The 23,635-nt window shown below is 38.7% G+C and overlaps 1 protein-coding gene and 1 long non-coding RNA gene across 3 annotated transcripts in view; both read left to right on the forward strand.

Annotated features, from left to right (window-relative positions):
- LOC115049660 (uncharacterized) overlaps window positions 1-3,166 on the forward strand; it is a 38,290-nt gene extending 35,124 nt beyond the window's left edge. The window contains exons 3-4 of the long non-coding RNA XR_003841140.1: window positions 459-536; window positions 3,051-3,166. This is a non-coding gene — a long non-coding RNA (uncharacterized LOC115049660). The remainder of the gene's footprint in view (window positions 1-458; window positions 537-3,050) is intronic.
- A 12,132-nt stretch (window positions 3,167-15,298) lies between these two features.
- The window catches only part of tenm3 (teneurin transmembrane protein 3), a 174,891-nt gene continuing 166,554 nt past the window's right edge, over window positions 15,299-23,635 (forward strand). For both annotated transcript variants that reach the window (XM_029513007.1, XM_029512999.1), the window contains exons 1-4: window positions 15,299-15,371; window positions 19,096-19,216; window positions 19,706-19,776; window positions 21,561-21,848. In XM_029513007.1, coding sequence (XP_029368867.1) covers window positions 15,299-15,371; window positions 19,096-19,216; window positions 19,706-19,776; window positions 21,561-21,848 — 553 coding nt within the window. The remainder of the gene's footprint in view (window positions 15,372-19,095; window positions 19,217-19,705; window positions 19,777-21,560; window positions 21,849-23,635) is intronic.

Below are 23,635 nucleotides of genomic sequence, written 5' to 3' on the forward strand. Positions count from 1 at the left end.
TTTTTGTTATTTTGGTTACTGCCCTTTTTAAAACATCAAACAAATGCAATACGAAAAAAATGCAATGTTCAACTGTGTAGCATATTTTTGTCTTCTGTTACAATTACAAAATGGTATCTCTCTTTTATGCCTTTGAATCAAGTACTCGACCTGTAGACCCTTGCGAGGTGGTTGTTAAAAGTTGGCAGGTCAATTTGAATTCATGCCAATTGGAAATGTGTACTTATTATGACTCATTAACTTTTAATATTATTCAATTCTAACAATTGTACAATTGATTCAAGCTATTGCTTAGTAAAAGCAGAAAAAGGTTAATGTAATTCCATCTCACCGAAAAGTAAGTCATAGCTATGTGACTTATAGGAAATTGCTGTGTGGTTGTTGAGTTCATGCTGGTATCTAGGGCTGGTCAGTTCTTGTTTCTGATTTCATATATTTCCTTGTTTTTTCCTCCTTAGTTCTGGAAGCAAAGATTGGAATGCCACACTTTATCAGCAGACCAGAGTCATTTAACTCCTAGACCATTCAGCAAGTTGGTAGGTTCAACTCAGACCTCTTGCCTCTCATCTGTCTTTATCTCATGTGTTTCTCACTTGATCATTGCTTAGCATCACTTATCTGCTGCTCCTTCACTTCTGGTATCGCAGGGATGTCTATCCTGTTTTTGCTCTGCCTTTGTTTAAATCTTTCATTAAAGACCGAGAAGATTAGTACCAATTTCCACTGATAGGGCCATTGTTTTCACAGGTGGAGGAAAAAAAAATCTCAGACAAAAACATGCTTTGCAATTTGAACCGGTGCAGCAAGCAACTGATTGTGATCAATTTAAAAAAGCTGTAAAAAGTGGGGGAAAGAAAAAAGGGAAAGAATGAATTTTCTGTTAAAATTCTGTTCTTGTTTAATGATTATAAGTAGCAGCTCTTGCATAAACCTTGTTACTGTCAAAGAACTCTCAAGATGTGTATGAATGTGTGTTACAGAGGTGAAGGTACATAACAGTTAGAATATGTTGTTTTTTTCCCACACTGCAAAAGGTTGGATTACAAAGGTACTTTGTCTGCTATATAAAATAAAAAAACACAAACCAATCCAAAAAAAAAAAATTAAATCAGGTCACTGTTGTATTATTATACGTAACTACCTTTTCAACAGAACTAAGAACTAAGAATTAAGAATGAAGAATTAAGAATTAAGAATTAAGAACTAAGAATTTCCGTCTAAAGCCGGAGATATGTAGGATTTGAACATTTTTGTCTATGGTGGTTGGACACCAACAAATGATCTCAAAGACTAAATGGTATAGTAATAGTTAAAACCTATAAAAATAGTAACTTCAACTTTCAGTTTTGAAAGCTGTGTAAAAGTAGTTATACACAGGTATATTTATTATTTTTATTTCATTATTAGAAGAATACAACCTTTTGTGTTTGTGTGTGTGATTTTTTATATTTATTTTTGTTGTTTTGTATACATTTTATAAATTGGTCTTCAATCTAGTCTGAGGTACATAAGCAATTGAAAAACTCTGTGAACTTTAAAAATGTGAAGATGAGTTGTTTTTGAACTGAGCACACAATCAACACTAATCAATATATTTAAACACCCTGCAATGTGTCCATCTGTGTTGGTTAGTCCTTGAACTTGACACTACACCCCCAATCTCTTCCAGGGGTGATGCTTCTGACTGCCCAAGCTCTTGCCATCACCCCCTGCCAACACCCCATTCTCAACTACATACACAAATCTGAACTGTGTCTGTAGCAAAAACCTGATTTTATGATCCCCTCTGCCTGACTTATCTGTCCATTTTTCCAATGCAGATCCTTATGTGATAGTGAACATCCTTCCAACTGTTTTTTTTTTCATCCCTCCCTATTTTTTAATCTGAGAGGAGAGAGATGGATTAGGTAGGAGAAAGGGAAAGGTAGGACATGGAGAGAGAGAGATTATCCCAGCAGATTTGCTCTTGTGAACTCACTGAAACTCAGATCAGATAATGTGGGAGGTTTATAGACAGAGAGAAAGCGAAAGATTGAGGAAGAGGAGTAAGACAAACAGCAATGCAGGGAGGCAATGGGAAAATGAAATGGATGGATTATTTCAGATGAGCATTTTAAATTTGACTTAATTATTCTGCTGGTACAAGAACAGCTGGGGCAGATGCACAGAGAATTTTAAGGTAGGCTGCAGACTGAAAGCTAACACAGCATACAAGTGTGCTCCTTTCAGTAATCCATTCTTCCTAAAGGAAATCCCCTTGAATGATGTCTGAAGATTATAGCGATTGTGTTTACACACGACATCTTGTTTGTCACATTTTATGATAAAGTCTCAGGCTGCTCTGTTGCTGAAACAATTTTATGATGTTTTCCATTCAAGAATGGGGATGTCTTCCACTTCATTACTTATGTGCTGGCTGCTGGTTAGCGAGCATTGATTTTGTATGATTCTGTCAAATTTCGAAATAACGTGGCAAGGCCCCTCAGCAGCGGTGTTAATGTGCATCAGTAGCTAGTCATTGTAGAAATGCAAGAAACAGAAAGTTGACCAGGATTGAAGCAAAGAAGAGATGAGTTCATTCTTATTCTCTGCCAGTGAGGCCAAACACAGGCAATGTGCTCAGTCATCAGTCATCAGTCTATTCGCACAAACAAAGGTTAGTTTTGCCAAATTCAGACTGTTGGCTCTAGTTCATAATAGGCTTGAGCAATATTTCCTCCTACATAATCCCACAATCCCACAGATTTGTTATAGTTTTTCATGTTGCCCTTGTACCATTGCATGTGACATCCTTTGACCTGCCATTTTGCTTATAATTAAAAATACAGCAAAGTAATAATATTAATCCAGACAGTTTATCAATCCTTTCTCAATAAAGGACATTACCCTGGCTAAATACTGAAAAACCACATGTGCACTCCAAACCACTTTCTACCTGCTGTAGAAAGTGGTGAGTAGCGAAAAATTCAGTTTACTTTATGGACAGGGTTTGAGAAGTTGGTTAATAATTTAAAAGATTTTTTTTTCTCCCTCTCTCTTTTTGGAAATAGTGCAACCATGGTAGTGCAGCTTGCTCTGGTCTGAATAAAAAGGAAGACATCTGGATCCTTCTTTCTCTTAGATGAATCTTGTGGATTTGTCAGCTGTACAGAGAACTGCAATAATTGGTTTAAAGTGAGGTACGTATGTATGAGTATATGACTTTTTGTAGATTTGGCTCAGCATACTGTTTTGAGAAGTAGATGCTCACCAGTACCGAAAATGACTGATAACCATTAGCAGAAGAAAAAAAAAAATTCCTCTGGGGACTGAAAATTCTCAATTCTCAAGGATTGGGCTATTCACAGCTTATAGCTTCTGCAGCTGCAATCTGAAACATTATTGTCATTTGCAGTTTGTTTGTATTTTGTGTGGCTTTCTGCATGTCTGTTAAAACAAAGGAATAAAGGACAATATTGCCCAAAGGCCCCTGAGATAGATAGTGTCTGCAAGTTTGCTTGTACATATTTTTGCACGTGTGTGTGTAGATACTCCCTCAAGCTGTTTTAAGGGCAACCTTGATGAAACAGCTATGCCTGTTACAGATATGGATGCCCTTGAGGCAGGCAGCATAGCATCAAATCAAATCAAATGAAATCAGATTTATTTGTATAGCGCCAAATCATAACAAAGTTACATCAGGGCACTTTACAAATAGAGCAGGTTTAGACCAGCCTCTTAATAAAATGATTTAAAGAAAGCCAACAGATACCCCAATGAGCAAGCACTTGGCGACAGTGGCAAGGAAAAACTTCCTTTAAGAGACAGAAACCTCGGGCCAGAACCAGGCTTGGGGGGGTGGCCATCTGCCTCGACCGGTTGGGTTGAAAGAGTGAGAGAGAGCAGAGGAGGGTTATATTCAATACAGATGCAGGCAGGAAGATATGATACTGTATGAAGTTAATAGAAATATGGGAGCAGCAGGCATTGCAAGAACATGGGGTAGCGATAATTCACCACCTGCAGGATGAGGACAGAGAGAGAGAGGAGAGGAAATGGGAGAGACAGAGACTTCAGGAAAGCATGGTTAGTACATGGTTAGAACTGGGTAAAACAGGGACTTCAGTTGGTTCCATAGAAGAGGAGCCTGACAACTGAAAGATCTGCCTCCGGATTTCTTCTTGGAGACACTAGGAACCAAAAGTAAACCTCCATCTAGAGAGCAGAGTGGCCTACTGGGACAGTAAGGAACTATGAGCTTCCTCATGCTTTCTGCAGCATTGAGCATTATAGTGGTTAGAGCTGTTGCCTCACTGCAAGAAGGTCATGGGTTGGATTCACAGGCCTTTCTGCGTGGAGTTTGTATGGTCTCTCGATGCTTGCATGGGTTCCCTCCAGATACTCCGGTTTCCTCAGACAGTCCAAAAACATGCATAATCGGTGACTCAAAACTACCCATAGGTCTGAGTGGTTGTTTGTCTCTGTCACGGGTTTAGGAAGGACCCAAGAGCCGTCTTTATTGAAATCCTCGCTGCAACTGAGTAATAATTAGGGTTGTGACTCATACGGATTTTCCCTCTAACCAATTCCTACATGTGCATATACTGTATATATATATGTATGTGTGTGTGTATATCACAAATGCAACCTTAAAAATACAAAAACTTTATTTTACTGTTGCACATTACAATCATGGGGTAGTAGAATGATTTGACGCTGCTCTAATAGGTGACTGAGGTAGTGGGAACTCCAGCGCTGGTGCACATTTTTTAGGCTGTCAAACACGGTACATTCCTTGAGATTTACTTTGTAATTTAGGAGATGTTTCATCATAGTGGATGTGCTACCACCAGGGTAAGTAATGCAGGTCAGGCAGAATTAATTATATGTTTTTTGTTTTTTGTTTTTTTTATTTCATAGGCATTTTCTTTTATTAAATCAAAAATCTAAATCTGCTTCCTCGTTTTAAGCTAAGCGGCCCTTCGTTTGGTTTTATAGCCCACAGCCACCGTTTCCTGAGACCCAAATCATAAAGAACTGGTGAAAAGCTAGTTCTGCTTGTTTTCTCTTCGATTTGCTACAAAAGGGCACGCTACAACTATAGTGACTCTGAGAAGTTGTGTTTGTTACTGGTGGATTCATGCCCGCTGCCATGTTTTAGAATTGTTTATGCCTACTATGACGACTTCCAGTTAGTGGAGTGCGGAAGTGTGAAAAGGGACCATCGTTGAGGCAAGGGTGCCTGCACAGGGGAAGTTACAATCTAAAGCCATCAATGCGCATGGTTTTTATATGAAGGTAATTTCTGGTGTCAGTGTAAAAGTTGATTCATGAGTGAGACAGGTGAAATATCTGGCTGCTGCTTTGCCCACACTTACAATAGATTTTATAGTCAAAAAGGCCATTGCGTAGGAAACTGAAACACTGATAATTGAAAAGGACATTGTGACAATTTTTTTTTTCTTAATTTAGGGACATAGGGGCAATACAAATCACACAGCTTCACATTCATCGCCTTTTCCACTTAAATGTTTTGAGTGGAACTAAAACTACTTCTAATGCTCCCCAGCCACCTCCATGTAAACCTGGATTTACTTTTACCTGAAGGGACACAATGAATTAAAAATAAAGTGCTGAGAGTTCGCATGTAGTCTCACTATACTATGTACCAGAGAGAATGGGTCAGAGCCTGTCTTAACTTCCTGTACATACTGATTGTCTTCGGGGTCATAAATTACCTGCCTCCATTAAACCCACAATATTAAGGAGCTTTATTGTATTTTCAACCTAAAATCTTTTTTGCATGAAGAAACAACTTGATGGCCATCACACACTATATAAATGTCTGAATTTTCTCTTTTCACAGTGTAGAAAGACTGCATTTAGTCTGTGAATTCATTCTTTTTTATTTCAACATACCTGTTATAATTGTTTTTCTTTAGTGTAGTAGAGGTTTAATATTGTTATTATTACTAATTATCCGTACTATCTTTACACTGGTGTACAGATAATATTTTAGCAAAAGATTATATTATAGTACCCTGTATAAGTGCAGAAATGGGCAGAAAGTAGTTTCGAAAGCACTTTATTGAAAGGAAATAACATCCTTGCAAACAGTGATGTCATCTTAGATGGGAATCCAACTTCAAAAATCTTCTCAAATATGTTTAACCATTGCTCAAACAGTAAATGACAACAGAATGGAATACAAAATAAAAAATGATACAAACAAAAAGATGAAGAGCATAGCTACATTTACTCTATTTGGCACATGTTGGACAGAACGAATGAATGTATGAAACTGTGTGTGCATGAACTTTACATATGTATTTCTTACACATGCAACACAGAGTGTTTGTTTTGCAGTCCTTCTTTGAAGGGCAGAACTGACATCTCTTCCTCTTGCCATGAGTAGGGGCAGCTGCAGCCTCCAATAAATCAGGGCAAGATTCAGGCCCCTGAACAGCTTTCACAATTGCTGCAGTGGCTGATTTGCGAGGGACGTAATCCCTACTCGCAATCTGTGGGGAAACAAGTGCCTTACCCAGCTGCTCCAAGAACACCCTTCTTTTATTCTGCTTACCAGGCATCCATGCAGGTGATCTTGCTCCATATCACAAAGGCATTGTATGAAGACATATCAATGATATTGTAGAAGATGACCAGGGGCCAGCAGGCCATCTTACGTCTGACACTGTAAGTTCCAACCACCTAATCCAGGTTGTCCATGCCTCAGTTATTATGATTATAATCCAGGGTGATGGCTGGCTTCCTGTGCTCATGATCGCTGATCTCAGATTGTTTGTGGAGGGTGCTCAGAAGGACAACATTATTGTTTTGTTTTTTTTTGACAGGTAAGAAATCAGACTGGCGGTCGGGGTGAAGGCAAACTTAGTTGAAACAACCTCTCTCCCCCTTATTGTGAGGAGTGCAGGGGAGAGCTCAGGCTTATTGTTTCTTACTGTGCCCAAGATGGTGATCTTTTTCAGTAGATGCTGGCTGAGTTCATAAAATTGTCATATGTGACATTGTGCCCCTTCAGTCCATCTATCATATCAAGTACAACCCGCATCCCTTGATTCTTCTCTGGGCCTCCAGTGGTTGGCTTGCCTGGATACACTTGCATTTTCCAAGCGTAGCTGGAACATGCATCACAAGCAACCCAGATATTTATTCCATATCTTTCTGGCTTACTGGGCATATACTGCCGGAATGGACAGCAACCTTAAAAAAGACAAAGGCATCAGTAGTTAGTTTGAGATTAGTGTAAAATAAAACAATCACAAAAATCAATTATTACATAAATAAATATATAAACACGTTAGAATTTGTAATGGAAATAACTTCTATTACAGATGTGCAAAAAAAATGACCAGTTTACCAGAACCAGTTGCTCATCCACGGTTACTTCAGGTTGTACAAGTATAGCAGACGCTCCACCCACTTCTCCCACACTTCTCTTATTGCTGCCAGTATGTCTGTCACACGTCTTTCAGGTCTTGAGTCATGGTTATCAAAATGTAGAATTCTTGAGAAAGTCTGGAAGGCTTTTAGAGACATTGTGGCATGGAAAATTGCTCTTCAATTCTCTGCAACCCAGAGGCTAGAAGTAGCTTCGCCTTGGGATCTGTAAACACCTGCTAAGATTAGCAGTCCTATGTAGGCACACAGGTCAGTGTCATCCAACTTCTTCCATTCATCACCATATCTGCGGTGTCCCTCCATGTTTGTCATTTCCAGGATGATTTTCTCGATGGATGGTGAGATGAACATGAGGAATGCTGAGGCAATGTCTTTTGCACGGGCTGATGCATATGTTGTGGGCCCTGGGTTCATATTTATGATATTTTGTGATGCCCTTCTGCCCTGGTCATTGAATGGTGATTACGGGCCATGTTATTTTGCATTCTTCGACAAAAATGTCTCTCTTTCAGTTTGGGGAAATTCTTCCTCATCTGAAGAGGATGCATCATTTTCTGGGTTGCATTCTTCCCCATCCTGATCCAGATGCCTCCTCCTCCTGTTCTATCTCTTATTCCTCCTGGTTTGAAAAAATCAGGTCTATGACCTGTTGGGCAGTGAAAACTGCACTCATGGCTTCAGCTAGAACTGAGGGTACTTTCATCTGCAGCACCTTTATAGACTCTGATTGCAATTTGCATTGGTAAACAAAGTTTTCAAGAGAATTTTTATTTTATTTTTTATTATTTATTTTTATTTGAAATCATTTGAACTTGTGTGTGATGCTGCACCTGCATCTGAAACGTTGTTTCAGAAACCAGACTGGTTTCTGCAATGCAACGCAAACTTTGTTTGAGTCTGTGTGTGTGTGTGTGTGTGTGTGTGTGCGTGCATGTCTTTCTGTGTGCCTATGTGTGTTTTGTCTGTGAATGACTCGTAGGATGACCTTGCATGACCTTACACCTGCACCTGAGACCAAACAGTAGCACAGAATCTCAATGTGTGTGTCTGTGTGATTGTATGCAATTTACTTTGAAGGTATTTTTAACTGGAGGGTTAAAACTGACCTAAGACAACCAATGTACGCTGTTGGTGTACAGCTTTAATGGAAATACAAGCAAATAAAATGTTTACTTTTTCTATTGGTGGGGTCACTTTAGGAAAAGTAATGTAATTTCAAGTCGAAAAGTCTAATTTAGCAGGTTTTTTCTACTCTTAAACATGCCAGGCGGGTAATTTTTGACCCTAATACCACAAAAGGGTTAAGATTTGTAAAATCCTCTTTCAATCAATAGTGGAGTGAGGAAGAGAGAAAAAATTTACATTCTGACCTGATGATGGACTTTCCCTGACCTGATTAGTTACATTCATTCATTCATCTTCAACTGCTTATCCGTTTCTGGGGTGCTGGAACCAATCGTAGGTCACATCGGGTGAGGGCGGGGTACACCCTGGACAGGTCGCCAGTCCATCACAGGGCCAAAACACAAAGACAAACAGAGATGAACAACCACTCACACATGCATTCAGACCGACGAACAATTTAGAGTCACCAATTAAATGAAAAATGTATGTCTTTGGACGGTGGGAGGAAACTGGAGTAACCAGAGGAAACCACACAAGCACAGGGAGAACTGCTCTGTTTACTATTTTTTATTTTTTCTTTTATAAAATGACTTTATCTATACCATTCAATCTACCACAGCACAGGACCTGTCTCATTGATTTGGGAAGGCACTTTTCATGCAGTATAGTGTCAGGGTAACATAAAATATGAAAGCACCAATGTACACATGCTTTGTGTTACCCACCAGATTCTTCTTCACGTGTTTTCAGTCATGTTATGTTATGTTCAGTTGAATAATGTATATACGTACAATTTTCTATTTTGTGAATATTTCTGTTTCGGTATTCCAAACTGCATGTACTCAACTAAAATGAGTGAAAAAGAAAGAAAAAAACTTTTTTCTTTTACATAAATCCATCACTGAATCAAAGTTTTGTTCAGTTTTACAAAAGCCTTTGTACATATTTGGGCCATTCGTCACACACACTTGGACATTTTTGGTATGTTTTTGTCTATAATGATCTGGTCTACTTTAATACTGCTCACAACTCTGTCAAATTAATTTCTATATTTTGTGATTTTTCGTAACAATACACACAAAAGCACACAGTTTCTTCAGTTTCACTGTCAGTTCCAGCATGATCAGGTGTTTTGGGCCTCTGAAGGAAAGTGTCTGGACTGAGTGAAGTTGTCGCAATGTGCTGTGGGAATGTCAACCATTTTCCCAGATCAGCCTGCAGCTGCCAATCAGAGGCTGCATGGAGGAGGATTGCCTGAGTCTGGAGAGTTTCTCCAGTTGTGATGAAGGTGGCTGCTCTCTTTGGTGCATGGGCATGTTCGCATTCTTTTCAGTATATGAAATATCTCCTCCTGGCCAGGCAACCCATCCAAGTCTTTATTCCTTTATTAGTAGGAAAACAACTGATAATTTATTTTACTGTTTTTTTATTTCTCTCTCTATTTCTGATTTTCTTCATCTCTGTAGAGGTAAAATAGCAAGCACTCATTAAACTTTGTTGAAAAATATTATGTCTTCAATTTTGATTTTAAACGTATGGGCAATTTAGCTAGCTTGTAATAAATTAATAATAGTGAAAATTGACTTGCCTTTCATTTCTGTGTTCTGTTTTCATTGTCTTTCTTTCTTGGTTTATTTATTCCCTTTGTCCTAAATGCCACATCTCCTGCTTCTTTTTGTCTCCTCTTCAACCCACTTTGAACCTCAACCCTGGAACATTGTTTTCTGCTTGACGCCACCATCATCTCACACATTTTCTGTTTCCTTTTGTTCGTGCTGAGTTTTACTTCCATCCCTTTTATATTTCACATTACCAAATGTAAGAAAGCCGTGGCATGAGCTCACTATTAATGGGGATATCTCAGGCTGTAGTGACATTTTCAATCTTCAAATGAGGAATGATTATGGGATTGGTGGAATCACTAACTGCAAATATGTAATTTTTTCACTTGACTGACAGTGAAGAAGAGGTTGTCATATCTCCCACATTGGCTGATGATCAGATTTCTACACAAACCCACTGTCAGCCAACATTCCTGCTGGCACTCTCTCTTTGCCTGTATCTCAGTTTCTATCCAAAGTATGTGTATGAGTATGTGGAGTCACATGTTTTCAAATTTCATATCCTGAAATTGTCAGGGATATAGCTTCATTCTAGTTATTATTATTATTATTATTATTATTAATAGTAGTAGTAGTAGTAGTAGTAGTATTTAATTTTTAATTGTCTTAAATGTAATAACTTAATAAAGTGGTACATTCATTCATTCATTCATTCAGTGATTTGAGAGAAAGGTGTTCTCTTACTGGGATAAAGGTAATGTAACATGGAGACTCTAATGTTCAACTCATATTTGCCCCAGTACAGGCACATTACTACTACTGAATAGAAACAGAACTATTGATAAAGGCTTGATCAGGGTGACTAGTACTCAGAGCAGCTTTAGTTTTCAGCCTGCTTTTATTAAAGATTAGATTAATCACAGTGAATCAAAGGAAATCACAGGCTGCTGACATCTCAAAGAAGAGACATCTTGAATACAAACCCTAACACGCCAAATTACTGCTTATCATTTCTCTAAATTTCTTCTCATTTAATCACATTTCTTTACTTGAAAGCTTTTTGTTCAAAAATTCAGATTGTAGTGTACAGTGACATCAGTTAAAGGCAATATCATTTAAGAGACATCAAACAATAATAGAAGAATTTACATGGCATATATAAATGTGTCAGCAATAGTGTTGAAGTCCGTCAGAAAATACTTACTCCAATCTCTTCTGCTGCACTGAAGCTTTAACGTCCCTTACTTGTAAGTCACCTGCAACAAACGTGTCCAAAATGAATAAATGTAAAAATGTAATGTAATCTAACTGGTACAAGATTTAGCTAAAAACAGTAGCAAGGAATGCACAAACTGAACACCATGGAGAATGAAATCCATCACAACCCACAACACAAACATCCACTTAAATAACACATACACATCCATTTATTGCCAGAAGGTTGGGGATTTAAGGCTCAATGCCTCAGATTAAATTGATGGTTTATAAATAAGTCTGACTCCTGCTGTCTGCCTAAATGTCCCCGTCTCTCAACCTTGCTTTACTACTCTGCATGTCCGATACTCAATGAGTACCGAACTCAATGTCCGATACAAATATGATTTGTTGTCAAGAAAGTCAAAAACTTTTTTAATCCAAATTTTAATGACATCTGACACAACATAAAACAGAAACAACTCATTACTTACTAAATTGTGTGCCAAAAACAAAAAACTGTCAATAATTTGTTTTCATTTCCCTACTTAATGACAGGACAAATTTATCATTCAACGTCTACTTTTCATTGATTGGTTGGCCTTCAGCATCTCCTTATGCATATATAAGATATTACAGTTTTTTGATCTGTGTACTGCCTCCTGCGGAAAATCCAGTTTGGTTGCCTGCCAACCATGTAATTTGTTCTTTGTGTGTGAATCTGCCAGAAGTGTCAAATTTAACTTATAGTTTTAACCCATAATTTTAAGATACACTTTTTAGATACTGACAGTGTGGTGGCATAGCGTTTAGGGTGGAGTTTGCATGTTCTCCCCTTGCTTACATGGGTTTCCTCCAGGTAGTTTGGTTCCCTCCCCCAATCCAAAGACGTGTCTGAGTGTGTTATCTTTTTCCTGGTTGTGGGGGAGCTGGAGTCAATCCCAGCTCACATTGGGCCAGGGTGGGGTACACCAGTCGATTTCAGGGACAACACACAAAGACAGACAAAGACAAACAACCACTTGCACATTTACCTACAGCCTGGGAAGAAACCAGAGTGCCCAGATGAAACTCATGCAAGCATTGGGGAACAAACCCCACACGGCAAGCGCTCAGGTTGAGAATCGGACCTACCACCTTCTTGTAGTGAGGCAGCAGTGCTAACCGCTTTGGTGCCATGCTGCCATATGTATCTTAACTGAATAATTTTAATCATCAGATGACTGGATCTTAAATTATAAAGAGACAAACTGAGCAAATGTTCTTCAAGCCACAAACAAAATTTTTTGCCTGAAGCATTTGTTGTTTCTACAGTTGTTTTTTTTTTTTTTTGTCTGCATTTGTCCTCATAGTTTAACCCCACAGGTTATATTTATATTACATTTTTTCTGTGTGTGTGTGTGTGTGTGTGTGTTTGTGTGACTATCACCAGCCCTCCCTGAAAGCTAGTTTGTTGATCTTCATTGAGTGAAATGACGTTCGTGTGGCAGGGAGGGCAGTGCTACACCTCAGTGAATATAGGAGGCGGAGCAAAGGACAGACAGGATGCAGAAGGATGGACAGGGGAAGGGAAGCAGGTGGCTGGTAGCAACTAGTTGAGTGAAAGATGCTGTGCTTTTCCTGTCACCTAACTCAGGATTAAGGGAGTCTAGAGGATTTCTGTGTAGCTCTCTGGAGAGATTGGAGTCCAGATAGGTGAAGGTGTCCCAATAGAAGAGCCGAGTCAAAAATATAGACATATAGACATATATAGACATAGTGATCAGCTCATTTTAGGCAGGATTCATTCATTCTTGATTCATGATGTGACCCAACCTGGGCTGGCAGGTGAAACCACACATGCATGTGGGCATTCCCCAAGAATGAGTGAGACCATCACCAAGGCCCAGAGTCAGGTCCGGGGCCCAGGCTCCCCAGCCTAACCCTAACACACCCTGCATGTGGGAGCACAAGAGGCACCAAAACCAGAGAGCCTCCGCAATCACTATTGTTCAAGGCGGGCCAGCACCACTGAACCACCCAAATAAGCACATATAGGAGCGGGACAGTAGGGCCCCACGCCCCCCAACATCCCCCCATCCACAACCCAGCCATGATCCACCCATCAACCACTGGACGAGCCGGAGGCACCCCACTGGCTGAAGAGACCCACCCAGGGTCCTAAGCAATGCCCCCACGGGCAGACAGGTGCCCCAAGGGGGTAAGGGCTGTAGGGGTGGGGGACTGTGGTGCCCCAAGATGTGGGACCCGTGCCCCCAACTTGCACAGACCGAGGAGACTGCAGAAGAGGGAGATCTTCCATGCACTGGGAGAAGCCCCCAACCCCCAGAAGGGAGAGAGGAACACACACTAGCCATTTTTGGACTGGGCCACCTGAGCCATGCCATGAGTAGCTGCCAGTGAGAGTGTTCCCTTTTCTGTGCTTCCTCAATACCTGTTGAGAAAGCATTGCACTGCGCTGTGAATAAGTGACCCTTGATATGGTGTGGTACATTAACATTTGGTGAAAGGAGAGGAGGGTGGGGGAAAGTCAGAGGACTGCAGCACACTGCTCCAGGGCCCCCGGAAATCTTGACTGCCAGTGCAGCAACAGGAGCACACCAGCTGCCCCAGCAGCCACTGCGAAAGGGTCAGCCGTCAAAAGATGAGAAGGGCAGTTTGGATAAACTTCTGGTTCATAAGCAATCAGAGAAACAAGCGCCATTGTTAGTGGTCAATATGTGGAATATATTTGCTAGCAAGGAGAGCTGTTATTGGCTCTAGTATGAGCAGATAGAGAGAATGTTTTCTCTTGGGAAAAATATGCTGGTGTTTTTCATTCATTCATTCATTCATTCATTCATTCATTTTTAACCACTCATCCCTCAGGGTCAGGGATGGGTTAGGGGTACTGGAGCCAATCCCAGCTAACATTACGTGAGGGCAGGGTACACCCTAGACAACAATTCACACTCCCACTAAGGCCTACAGGCAATCTAGAGTCAGCAATCAACCTAGATGTGCATATCTTTGGATTGTGGAAGGAAACCCAGAGGAGTACCCAGAGGAAACCTATTCAGGCATGGGGAGAACATGCAAACTCCACACAGGAAGGCCCCAGGGCCAGGAATCAAACCCATGAATTTCTTGCTATGAAGCAACAGCACCAACCACCATGCTGACAGGCCACCCACTTGGGTGTTTTTATTATTTATATTAAAAACAAAGTATCATACAGTGATTTTTCCTATTTTCCTATGGGGAGTAATAGTTAACAAAAATAGGTTGCTCCCCCTCAAACTCTGAGATGCCTTGATTATTGTATAAACAGTGCCATTGTATAAACAGTGTTTTTGCTCTGTATATTTTATTTTCGAGACAGCACACTCTGACCATACATTTACATTCACATGATACATGGCGCACTCAACAGTTGGACAGTTATCTGTCCAAATTGCATGTCCAATAAGCATGCAGGTACATGTGATCAGTCACCATAGAAGCATGTTTGACTTGGAAACTAAATTAAAAATATGAATGAAGACTCAATGTATGGGAGTGGAATTAATGAGCCAAATGAACAAAAGCACAGCATGATATGAAAGCCTCATGATTAACTAAATAAACTTACATATCTAAGTTCTTTTTAATATAATATGAATTTGTCTCTCTACATCTTTGTTTGCATTTTAATTTGAAGGTGTTGAACATGCAAGACTCAAAGAATGTGTTTTATTTATAGGAAATATGGGCTGTCTGGGTGTGTTTTAATGTAGGTAAAACAACTGGCACAGTACAGTAGATACCTGCACCAGATCTGCTGGATGCACTAGAGACAATCACAAACTTTGTCTTATCCATTGTCATTAACTACTCTTTGTTTCTGTGTTTGCAGGTGGAGTGCAACAACCCTTCACTGTAATTTGCTTTCTCTCTCTCTGCCTTTGTCCTTTGTCTTTCTTTGTGTTTGCCTCTCTGTGTAAGCAGCTGTACAGCAGCATGTCTGTATGTTTGACACAACCACAAGCAGAAGCATTATGGAAGTGAAAGAGCGACGTCCGTACTGCTCACTTACCAAGAGCCGAAAGGACAAGGAGGGACCATACATTGGTGAGAGAGCTCGGATGTAGCTCACTGATTCATATTATAATTAATTTATTCACCAGTTGTGTCAGTCAGTCATTTGTCAGTTCAACAATCTTATGATAATTATATATTATTGTAACAATGTAGTGAAGCTTTGGAGGGAAACTGCCTCAGTTTTATAAAAGCAAACAAGATCTTAGACTAGCAACAAGGACTCATCTCCAGCTTTGCACTAAAAAAACACTGACCTTCACTTCGTTTCTATTGAACAGCCGGCAGCCCGAAATGGTTTTGTCGTTTCCCATTGTGGCTGGCAAGCACAAGTTCACTATCATAGGTCACCCCTAGGAAGCAGGTACCCAGAGAGGCTGGCAACAACTCTTCATGTTCCTGTGAATGCTAATTCTTGACTAAGTGACCCAAGAAAACACAGAGAAACAGCAGAAGAATCAAAAGGCAGCAGACAAATTTAACTAATGCCAGAACATACTATAGCAAACGTGCACACACATAGACACATACACATACACACACACACAGATTTAGAATTATATTTTAGTTAATTTGAAAATTGAATTGTATGTGACAGCATATTAACAATTACATTTTGTAACCTGTATTATTGGGCATATGAAAATAATAACAAATTTACAACATAAGAGCCAAGGTTTTACACAAATATTAATACATTTAATTCAGAATTCGTAAATAAGCTTCTGATTGATGAGCTTCTGATTTGACTTGTTACTTCTTCTCCGAGTAATTTCTTCCATCTATCAAGCCACACAAACAACTCCAACATAGATTTACAACTCTGTCCCTCGTTTATTAATTATGAATAAGTTGTATGCATTTTTTTTTTTTCTTTTTTGTTTTTCTTTGTTTGAGCTTTAAAGTGAAGTTTTTGTCAGTGGCATTAGTAATGAAGGTGCATGAAATTTTTATACTTCCATCTCAGCCAACTAAAAGATCTCAATAACTTAGACTATATATTAATAATGCTAAGAAATTAATTAGATGTCCAAATGATTAATTTAAATAAAGTACAAGTGATAATTTATTTTTCCTTGACCAGCAGAAAGGATCACGCCCTAATATGTACTCTGGCCCCCTGAGAAAACATAAGAAATATTTTTGTCTCATAAATATACATACATTTTTATGTTTAGCTATGATAGAAAAGATTTAGAAGATTTATCCTTGCAGTCATCAGTTCATAATAGATGAAATTGCTTGCTAATGTTCTTGGACATCATAATGTCAAAAGGTTTAACTTACATCATTATTACCGGTGAAATATATGTTGAAGGAGCCTATTAGTTGTATTCACTCCTCAATGTAGTCAACAATAGATAATCAAATAAAATGATTTCAGCAGGTTGGCCTTAGTTTTTATATTGAGCTGGGAGGATTTTAATAAGTAGGTTCCTCTAATAATAAATGCCTTCATCTCAGTTCAGGTAAAATAAGGTCTGTGCTAATGTAAATATGACATATAATAGAGAGCTTTGGAAATGTGCATCATTTTTAATTTTAAAATAATTTAATAAAATCATTTTTTTCTAATAAAGTCAACAAATTAAGATGATTTTTTTTAACCTGAAACTACTCCTGAGCTCCTGCGACATGTCCACAGTCTGTCTGCAGCCCTTTGTCAGACACCTCTGGTTTCTTCTTGAGACTGACATCCTTAACTGTAGATGTAAATTCAGTTAATTCAAGTAGTGTGATCCATAAAAATTCCCAAAATCCATTTCTTTTGATTCTTTGAAAAGAGGGACAGTTGCCCTCTGCTTCTCTGGCTCAAAAAAAACCTTGATTTCCCTTTGGACAGACTAAAAGGGCTTCAAAACTCTACCTCTGTTGAGTCATCCTGCACTAACACATTATGGGCTTATGTTCCAGTATTCCTTGTAGCCCATGATACCTTGAGAGCTAGAGATCTTTTTTCTTCTCTTTTCTTTTTTTTTTTGGGGGGGGGGATTCTGCTCTCAATCTCCCCTTGACAGCCATACAACCTTCATGTGACATTTTAGAAGTTTTTTTTTTTTTTTTCATCTTAAATGACCTGAAGACAGATTGATTGGCCATGGGGACCTCTGGTTCAAATCTCAGTGAGTCACTGGAGCATCAAAACATCCAAAAAGTTTTAAATATTTTTGCTGAGTCCTTCAGTTTCTGCATTGGCTCCGTCAGTATCTTTACCACCTCCCCAGGTGTCTTTACAGTCTTTGCTGACTCCTTAAATGATTTTACTGACATCATCAGTGTCTTCACTGTCAGGATTTTTTTTTCCCAATAACAGCTCCATCTTTGTCTTTTAGTAGCTCCTTTGGTGTTTTGACTCGTGCAGTATCATTACAGGGTCTGTTTATGCTTTGCTGCCTACCTAGATAACTTGAGTGACTTACATAAATAGATTGACAATAATTTACAGAAACTTTAAGGGATCATTCATCGGTACTGGCAGTACAAGGGCACTGAGTAGTGGAGGAATTTGAATGGATGATCTTGATTGGATACCTACCTCAGAACCACAAAAGAATATATAATGGTTCAAAGTGTGGATGGATCATTCTTCAGCCAAACTGTCTCCTCAACAAGAAAATTATGGACAAGCTTGAATGTATGGTTCATCCTCGTTATTCATCAGCAGTCATGAGCTGAGATGCATGAGCTCCACATCCTAAGTTAGCAGTGTCTGTAGCTTTTCCTACAAGTTGGAACATGTCGTTCCTCAAAAGTGAATCATTATGTAATACTTCCTTTGATTATTTACTGATTGAAATAAGGGGCTATAGACATTAAATAGTTTATGCGGTCTGTGTGCACCACAAACAAAAGATGAGTGAATGGATGTGAAACACAGTAATAACCATAGAATGATGTCTGAAGGAAAAGGAAAAGCACAACCAACCAGAGTATACAAGGGGCACTTTGTGCTTGCTCCTATTCTTTTTCCTGGATGACTGACAAATTGAGCCAAGGTCAACCAACACTTGGAGTGAAAGAGAGGAGGCTTCTCAAGCAGCTCAAAGCAAAGATTTGAGCTGCTTGAGAAGCCTGTGTGTAGCCTATGTGGAGTGTTTTTACAAGACAACACTGTTTCAGTTGCAGTATAGTTACATTATGTACTACATTATGTCATTACAACAATAGTAACATTATGATTATTGTTTTGTTGCAGGAATTCTATTACTTGAGCCAGCAGCAAATCCATTTCCTCATATAACAAAACAATTATTATGTGTGCAGAATATGAATCATGAATGAACTTACATCAAAAGACATTTCCTTTTTTTTTTTTTTTCAAGAACAGATTTATAGTGGCTCATTCAGGAAAAGAACTAGTTGAATCTAGCCATGTGGTCATGCTTTATATTACAGGACAAATAAATGTTAACTCAGGATAGTTGCTCTTGTTTGATCACACATCTGTTCTGTTCCTTTATTAATGAGAGAATCACAATTAGTCTCATAAATTCTATTTGTGTAATTTCTGTCAGTGAAACATTACATTACCAGTTCATTAATGTTCGGAGCAGTAGTCAGCAGGCACTGCTATGTGGAAAGTTGAGAACCTTCCGGTTGAGGGTTATTCTTTTTCTATTAATTTCTTCATTCTTTTTTCACTTTGTGGGTGTTTGCTTGATTATCTTGTCCTCATATTATTTCCTTATTAATGCAGCTTTGTTTACCATGTTGTTTTTCTTCAACATTGTAAATATGATTGTTACAGGTCCATCAGATCCATCAGGAGACAGTGAAGACCGTGCTATTGGCTCTCAAGGACTCAGAGTCCCCACCCAGAAGTCCTACTCTTCCAGTGAAACATTGAAGGCTTTTGATCAGCACCAAGACCAAACTAGGTCAGACTCAGGATTAGATCTTGACAATACAAATGACACTATCTTGAGAGGACTTTTTTTTTTTTTTTTTGTGTAATTTAACCTGGAGCAGTCTTGTTCCAGTCATATTTCTGCTGAAAATGTGAGAGAGGACTGTATATTCACATATACTCAGACACAGCACGCATGTCTGCAAACATTAACAAGCTACCCTATGATGAGATCATTATTTCTTCTTTAAGAAGGACAAATGATCAAAACAATAATGATTCATCATTTCATCACGATTTACAATTTCAGATTATTCAGTAGATTAAATGCCTGAGCTGTATAAGGTGTTGATGGACATTTAGTTTAGAATCAGTGTGTATGTATATAGTGCAGTTTATGTTGAACTACAAAGCCACTCAAACAGCACACACTCCACGAAGTGACTGCAAACCTTTACAATGCAATGAAAATCCCTGGCTGTCCTCTTGTAACAAAACTTTGGTTCATACTTCTTGACAGGTTACTGTACGGGACGACCAAGGGACACAAGGACATGGTTCACCGTGAACAGGATGATTATAGCAGACAAGGTGAGTATACACAGTACACAGGCACAAATATTGCTTCTGCCCCTTTTTTTGTTGTCAGTGCACACCTAAACAACAAGACGTTTATGTGAAAGCTAAATATTCAGGGTTTTCTGGTCATAAAAGCACATTTCTTCCCCCCTGTTCTTTTTTTGGGGGGATTACACATACAATAGCTTGCAAAAACCTGAAACTAAAAAGCAAGATAGTAGTTCTCATATTTAAGTGTTTCCTTAAAGTACGAATGGCATGACATTAATTTGCACATTCATCATAATGTAATGTAAATCCAGATTTTCCACATGTATAAAGTTACAGTTTCGTTATTTGGTACATGTGCATGTACCTTTGGGTAAAATTTCACATGAATGGTCAAAAGGGAGATTGGGGATGGAGAGAGAGGTTAAGCTAGAGTATCTTAATTTATGGGATGTCTGAAAGCTTTGATGAACCACTTACATTCCAACATATTCAAGCCTTGTAAAAATGGCATATTAAAAAATACATTAGATTGCAGTCTTTGTTCTCCAGCTCCAATTAACACAGCATCAAAATTTAAGAAATGAAAAATTAATAATTACTCAATCATCTTATCACCATAGTTTTTACTGCTGGTCTAATTGGAGCTAATTTAAAATTAATATAACTTTTAATTGAACGACAGTACTCGTTATCTCTTGTTGTGCCATTAATTATAGAAAGCTTTTATAATATCCCTTTTCATTTGCTGATTAAAGATGAAGAGACACACACTCAGATTTTACAGATAATTTAGTAATAATTTTATGTTTTTATTATACCTTCATTTATATTTTAAAGTATTATCACACATTATTTGTTCCCAACTCCAGGAAATTTTAATTTGATGTGAGAGTTACTCACGAAAGGAGCTACATTTGATAGGCTATTAAATTTAATGAAAAAACCTGCACATAAACCACTGATGAAGTTTGCAATTTCCCAAAAAATTTCTATAAACTAAAGTAATTTAAACACCTGGGTGGTTGTTTTGGTTCCTGATTTTTTATTTGAGCTCACATAAATACATTACATTAGATGCAAATACTTGAAGGTCCAAAGGAATTCATCCATTAAGCATCATTCACTATATTATCAGAATATAAAATGTCAAGATTATTTTAAGGCAAATATCAGTAGATATAAATTTTTTACACATTATCCAATTTAGCCACACCACATTGTTTATTTAAATCATCATATTATTAAATAGTTTGAGAGCAACCACAAAATGATAAAGACCATCCTTGGGCCTCTACACACACCGTAGCAGTTAGGGTTAGGGTTACTCACAACAAGAAGGTCATGCGTGGCCTGGGTCCTTTCTGTGCAGATTTTGCATATTCTCCCCGTGCCTGTGTGGGTTTCCTCTGGGTACTCCAGTTTCCTCCCACCGTCCAAAGACAAATGTTTAGGTTAATTGGTGACTTTAAACTGCCCATAGTTATGAGTGTGAGTGTGAGTGGTTGTTCGTCTCTGTCTGTCTGTGTCTACGTGTGAGCCTTATGTTGGACTGGCAACCTGTCCAGGGTGTACCCTGCCTTACTCAATGTGAGCTGGGCCCCCGCAACTCGCAAATGGATCAGTGGTAGAAGATGAATGATTGAATGAATGTAAAGTACGACTTCAACATTAAATAAAAATTGAAGAACACATTAGAACTCAGAATTAATGTTAATCAAAAGTGAAACGTGGCTTTGCACATTGTCATTGTAATGGCCAATAAAATTTCCAAAGACTTGAAGAATCTTCACGTCTTCCTGTCACAGGTCAGCATTTCGGTCTCCGTCAGCTGGGGATCTGCGAGCCCCCGTCTCGTCGAGGCCTGGCATTCTGCTCTGAGATGGGCCTTCCTCAGCGTGGCTTCTCAGTTGGAACAGCCTCAGACCTAGAAACCAATAGTCAGGCTGTGATGTCACCAGAGCACGCCATGCGGCTATGGGGTCGCGGGGGCCTGAATAAATCATCCGGGAGGAGTTCCTGTCTGTCCAGCCGCTCCAACTCAGTGCTGACTCTAACTGACACCGAGCATGACAACAAATCTGACAGCGAAAATGGTAGGACGTTATCCTCTCTTTTCCTCTCTTCTCTCTTCTCCTCTTGAATAGTTTTTTAAACTAGCGTTTCTAAAATTTAATTGGGAGGGACAACTGTCTGGTTAAAGTTCTCCTCCAGATCTATGCTTTCTTTACTAACCACTCACTCATATTTCTCAAGTTAAGATAGAAGTGCATCAGCCGTAGCTGTCTATGTGCGATATGTTCGTGTGTGTAGGAAGGAAGCACTCACTCTTTTGTTCTGGACTTGTAGATTTTGTCATGTCATTATTACATCAACTGCTGCATTACCTCCAGGGAGGGGTTGATGTCAGTTTGCTTTATTAATTAGGGAAATGTTTTTAATGGTGAATGAATAGAAGTAGTAGCCACATGTTGGATCTTTGGTGTTGTCTTTATGAAAATAATTTGTGCGATTATTCTTGTTCTGGGGAAATATTATTGCATCCACACTAGTGCAATTGCAAAGTATTTTTAAAGGCTTAAGTTTAAAAAAGAAATCAAGCAGGCATATTTTTTATTATAATTTCTTTGATCCTGCAGAAGATATAATATATAACCTTAATTTGTGATTTCATCCATTAGTGATCAGACAAAATAACTGTGATTGCAAGTGAGAACAACAAACAATGATATGGAGAATGATAACTTTTAACATTTCTTTTTAGTTTTTTAAGTTTTTTTATGGCATTAAATTGCACTATCAAAAATAAAAAAAATCCCCCTTGAAATAAGGTAAAAATACAGCTCTGTAAACTTGATTAGTGTCCTTGTTGTTTTTTACAGACATGTAAAGCCTATTCATTATTCCCAAGTTATTGTTCACACAAATGCACGCACACATAATAATAATTTTCATTAGGAGATGGCCGTAATTAAGAGAGAGATAAGGTGCTGAGTCAGTAGATTTCCTATATTAAGTTTGATAAAAAATGTTTTTATTAAATAGCATTATGCCGTGGATGTTAGTGCTCTGGAGAATACACTTCCCATCACAAAAACTGAGTCGTCAAGTTTTCAAATTCTAATTGACTCTTTAAAAATGCAGCTGTGTGTGTGTTTGTTTGCGGGGGTCAGCAACCATACTTGCTCTCAGTTGTGAGTCTTCTACTGCTTATCCATTTTTGTGGGATGCTGGAACCAATCCCAGCTCACATAAGGCCAGGGTGGGGTACACCATGAACAGGGAACCAAACCCACAACCTTGTTGTTGTAGGGCAACAACGTTAAACACTATGCCACCGTGCTGCCCAAGTCATGAACATATTCATAATAAAACATTATTTTTAACTAATAAGGAGTTGAATGGCATGCCCTCTCCTTGTACCTAATGATGGCTCTTGTCCAGGGCACAGCAGTAGCTCTATTGTGGATTATGTGTGTGTCCTTTAGCAGTAGGTAGCAGTCAGTCACAGACGAGGTCAGCAGTGTGGTGCTAGTTTATCCGCTTTGCCTTTGCTAGTTTCTTGAAATTTGACATGTCTAGCAGGTTGATGGAGTTTTAAATGTATGATTGAGGTTACGTTTTCATTGTTGTTCCCTCGTGACTTACTTGCACTTTGTGTCAGAGCATCCACAGTGAAAGCATGTTGTGTGTATGTGTGTGTGTGTGTGTGTGTGTGTGTAGCATTGTAGGAGCTGCTGTTTTTTTTGTTTTTTTATGTAATATGAAACATTGTATGTTATTAGCATGTATATTTGGCCAGCACAGAAACAGATACCTGTCTCCTGTTCCTGTTCTCTGGATTTTTTGAGACAGGATGTCATAGCACCAGAACTACAGCATT

Source organism: Echeneis naucrates, chromosome 1 (genome assembly GCF_900963305.1).
Source record: "Echeneis naucrates chromosome 1, fEcheNa1.1, whole genome shotgun sequence".
Taxonomy (NCBI): Eukaryota; Metazoa; Chordata; class Actinopteri; order Carangiformes; family Echeneidae; genus Echeneis; species Echeneis naucrates.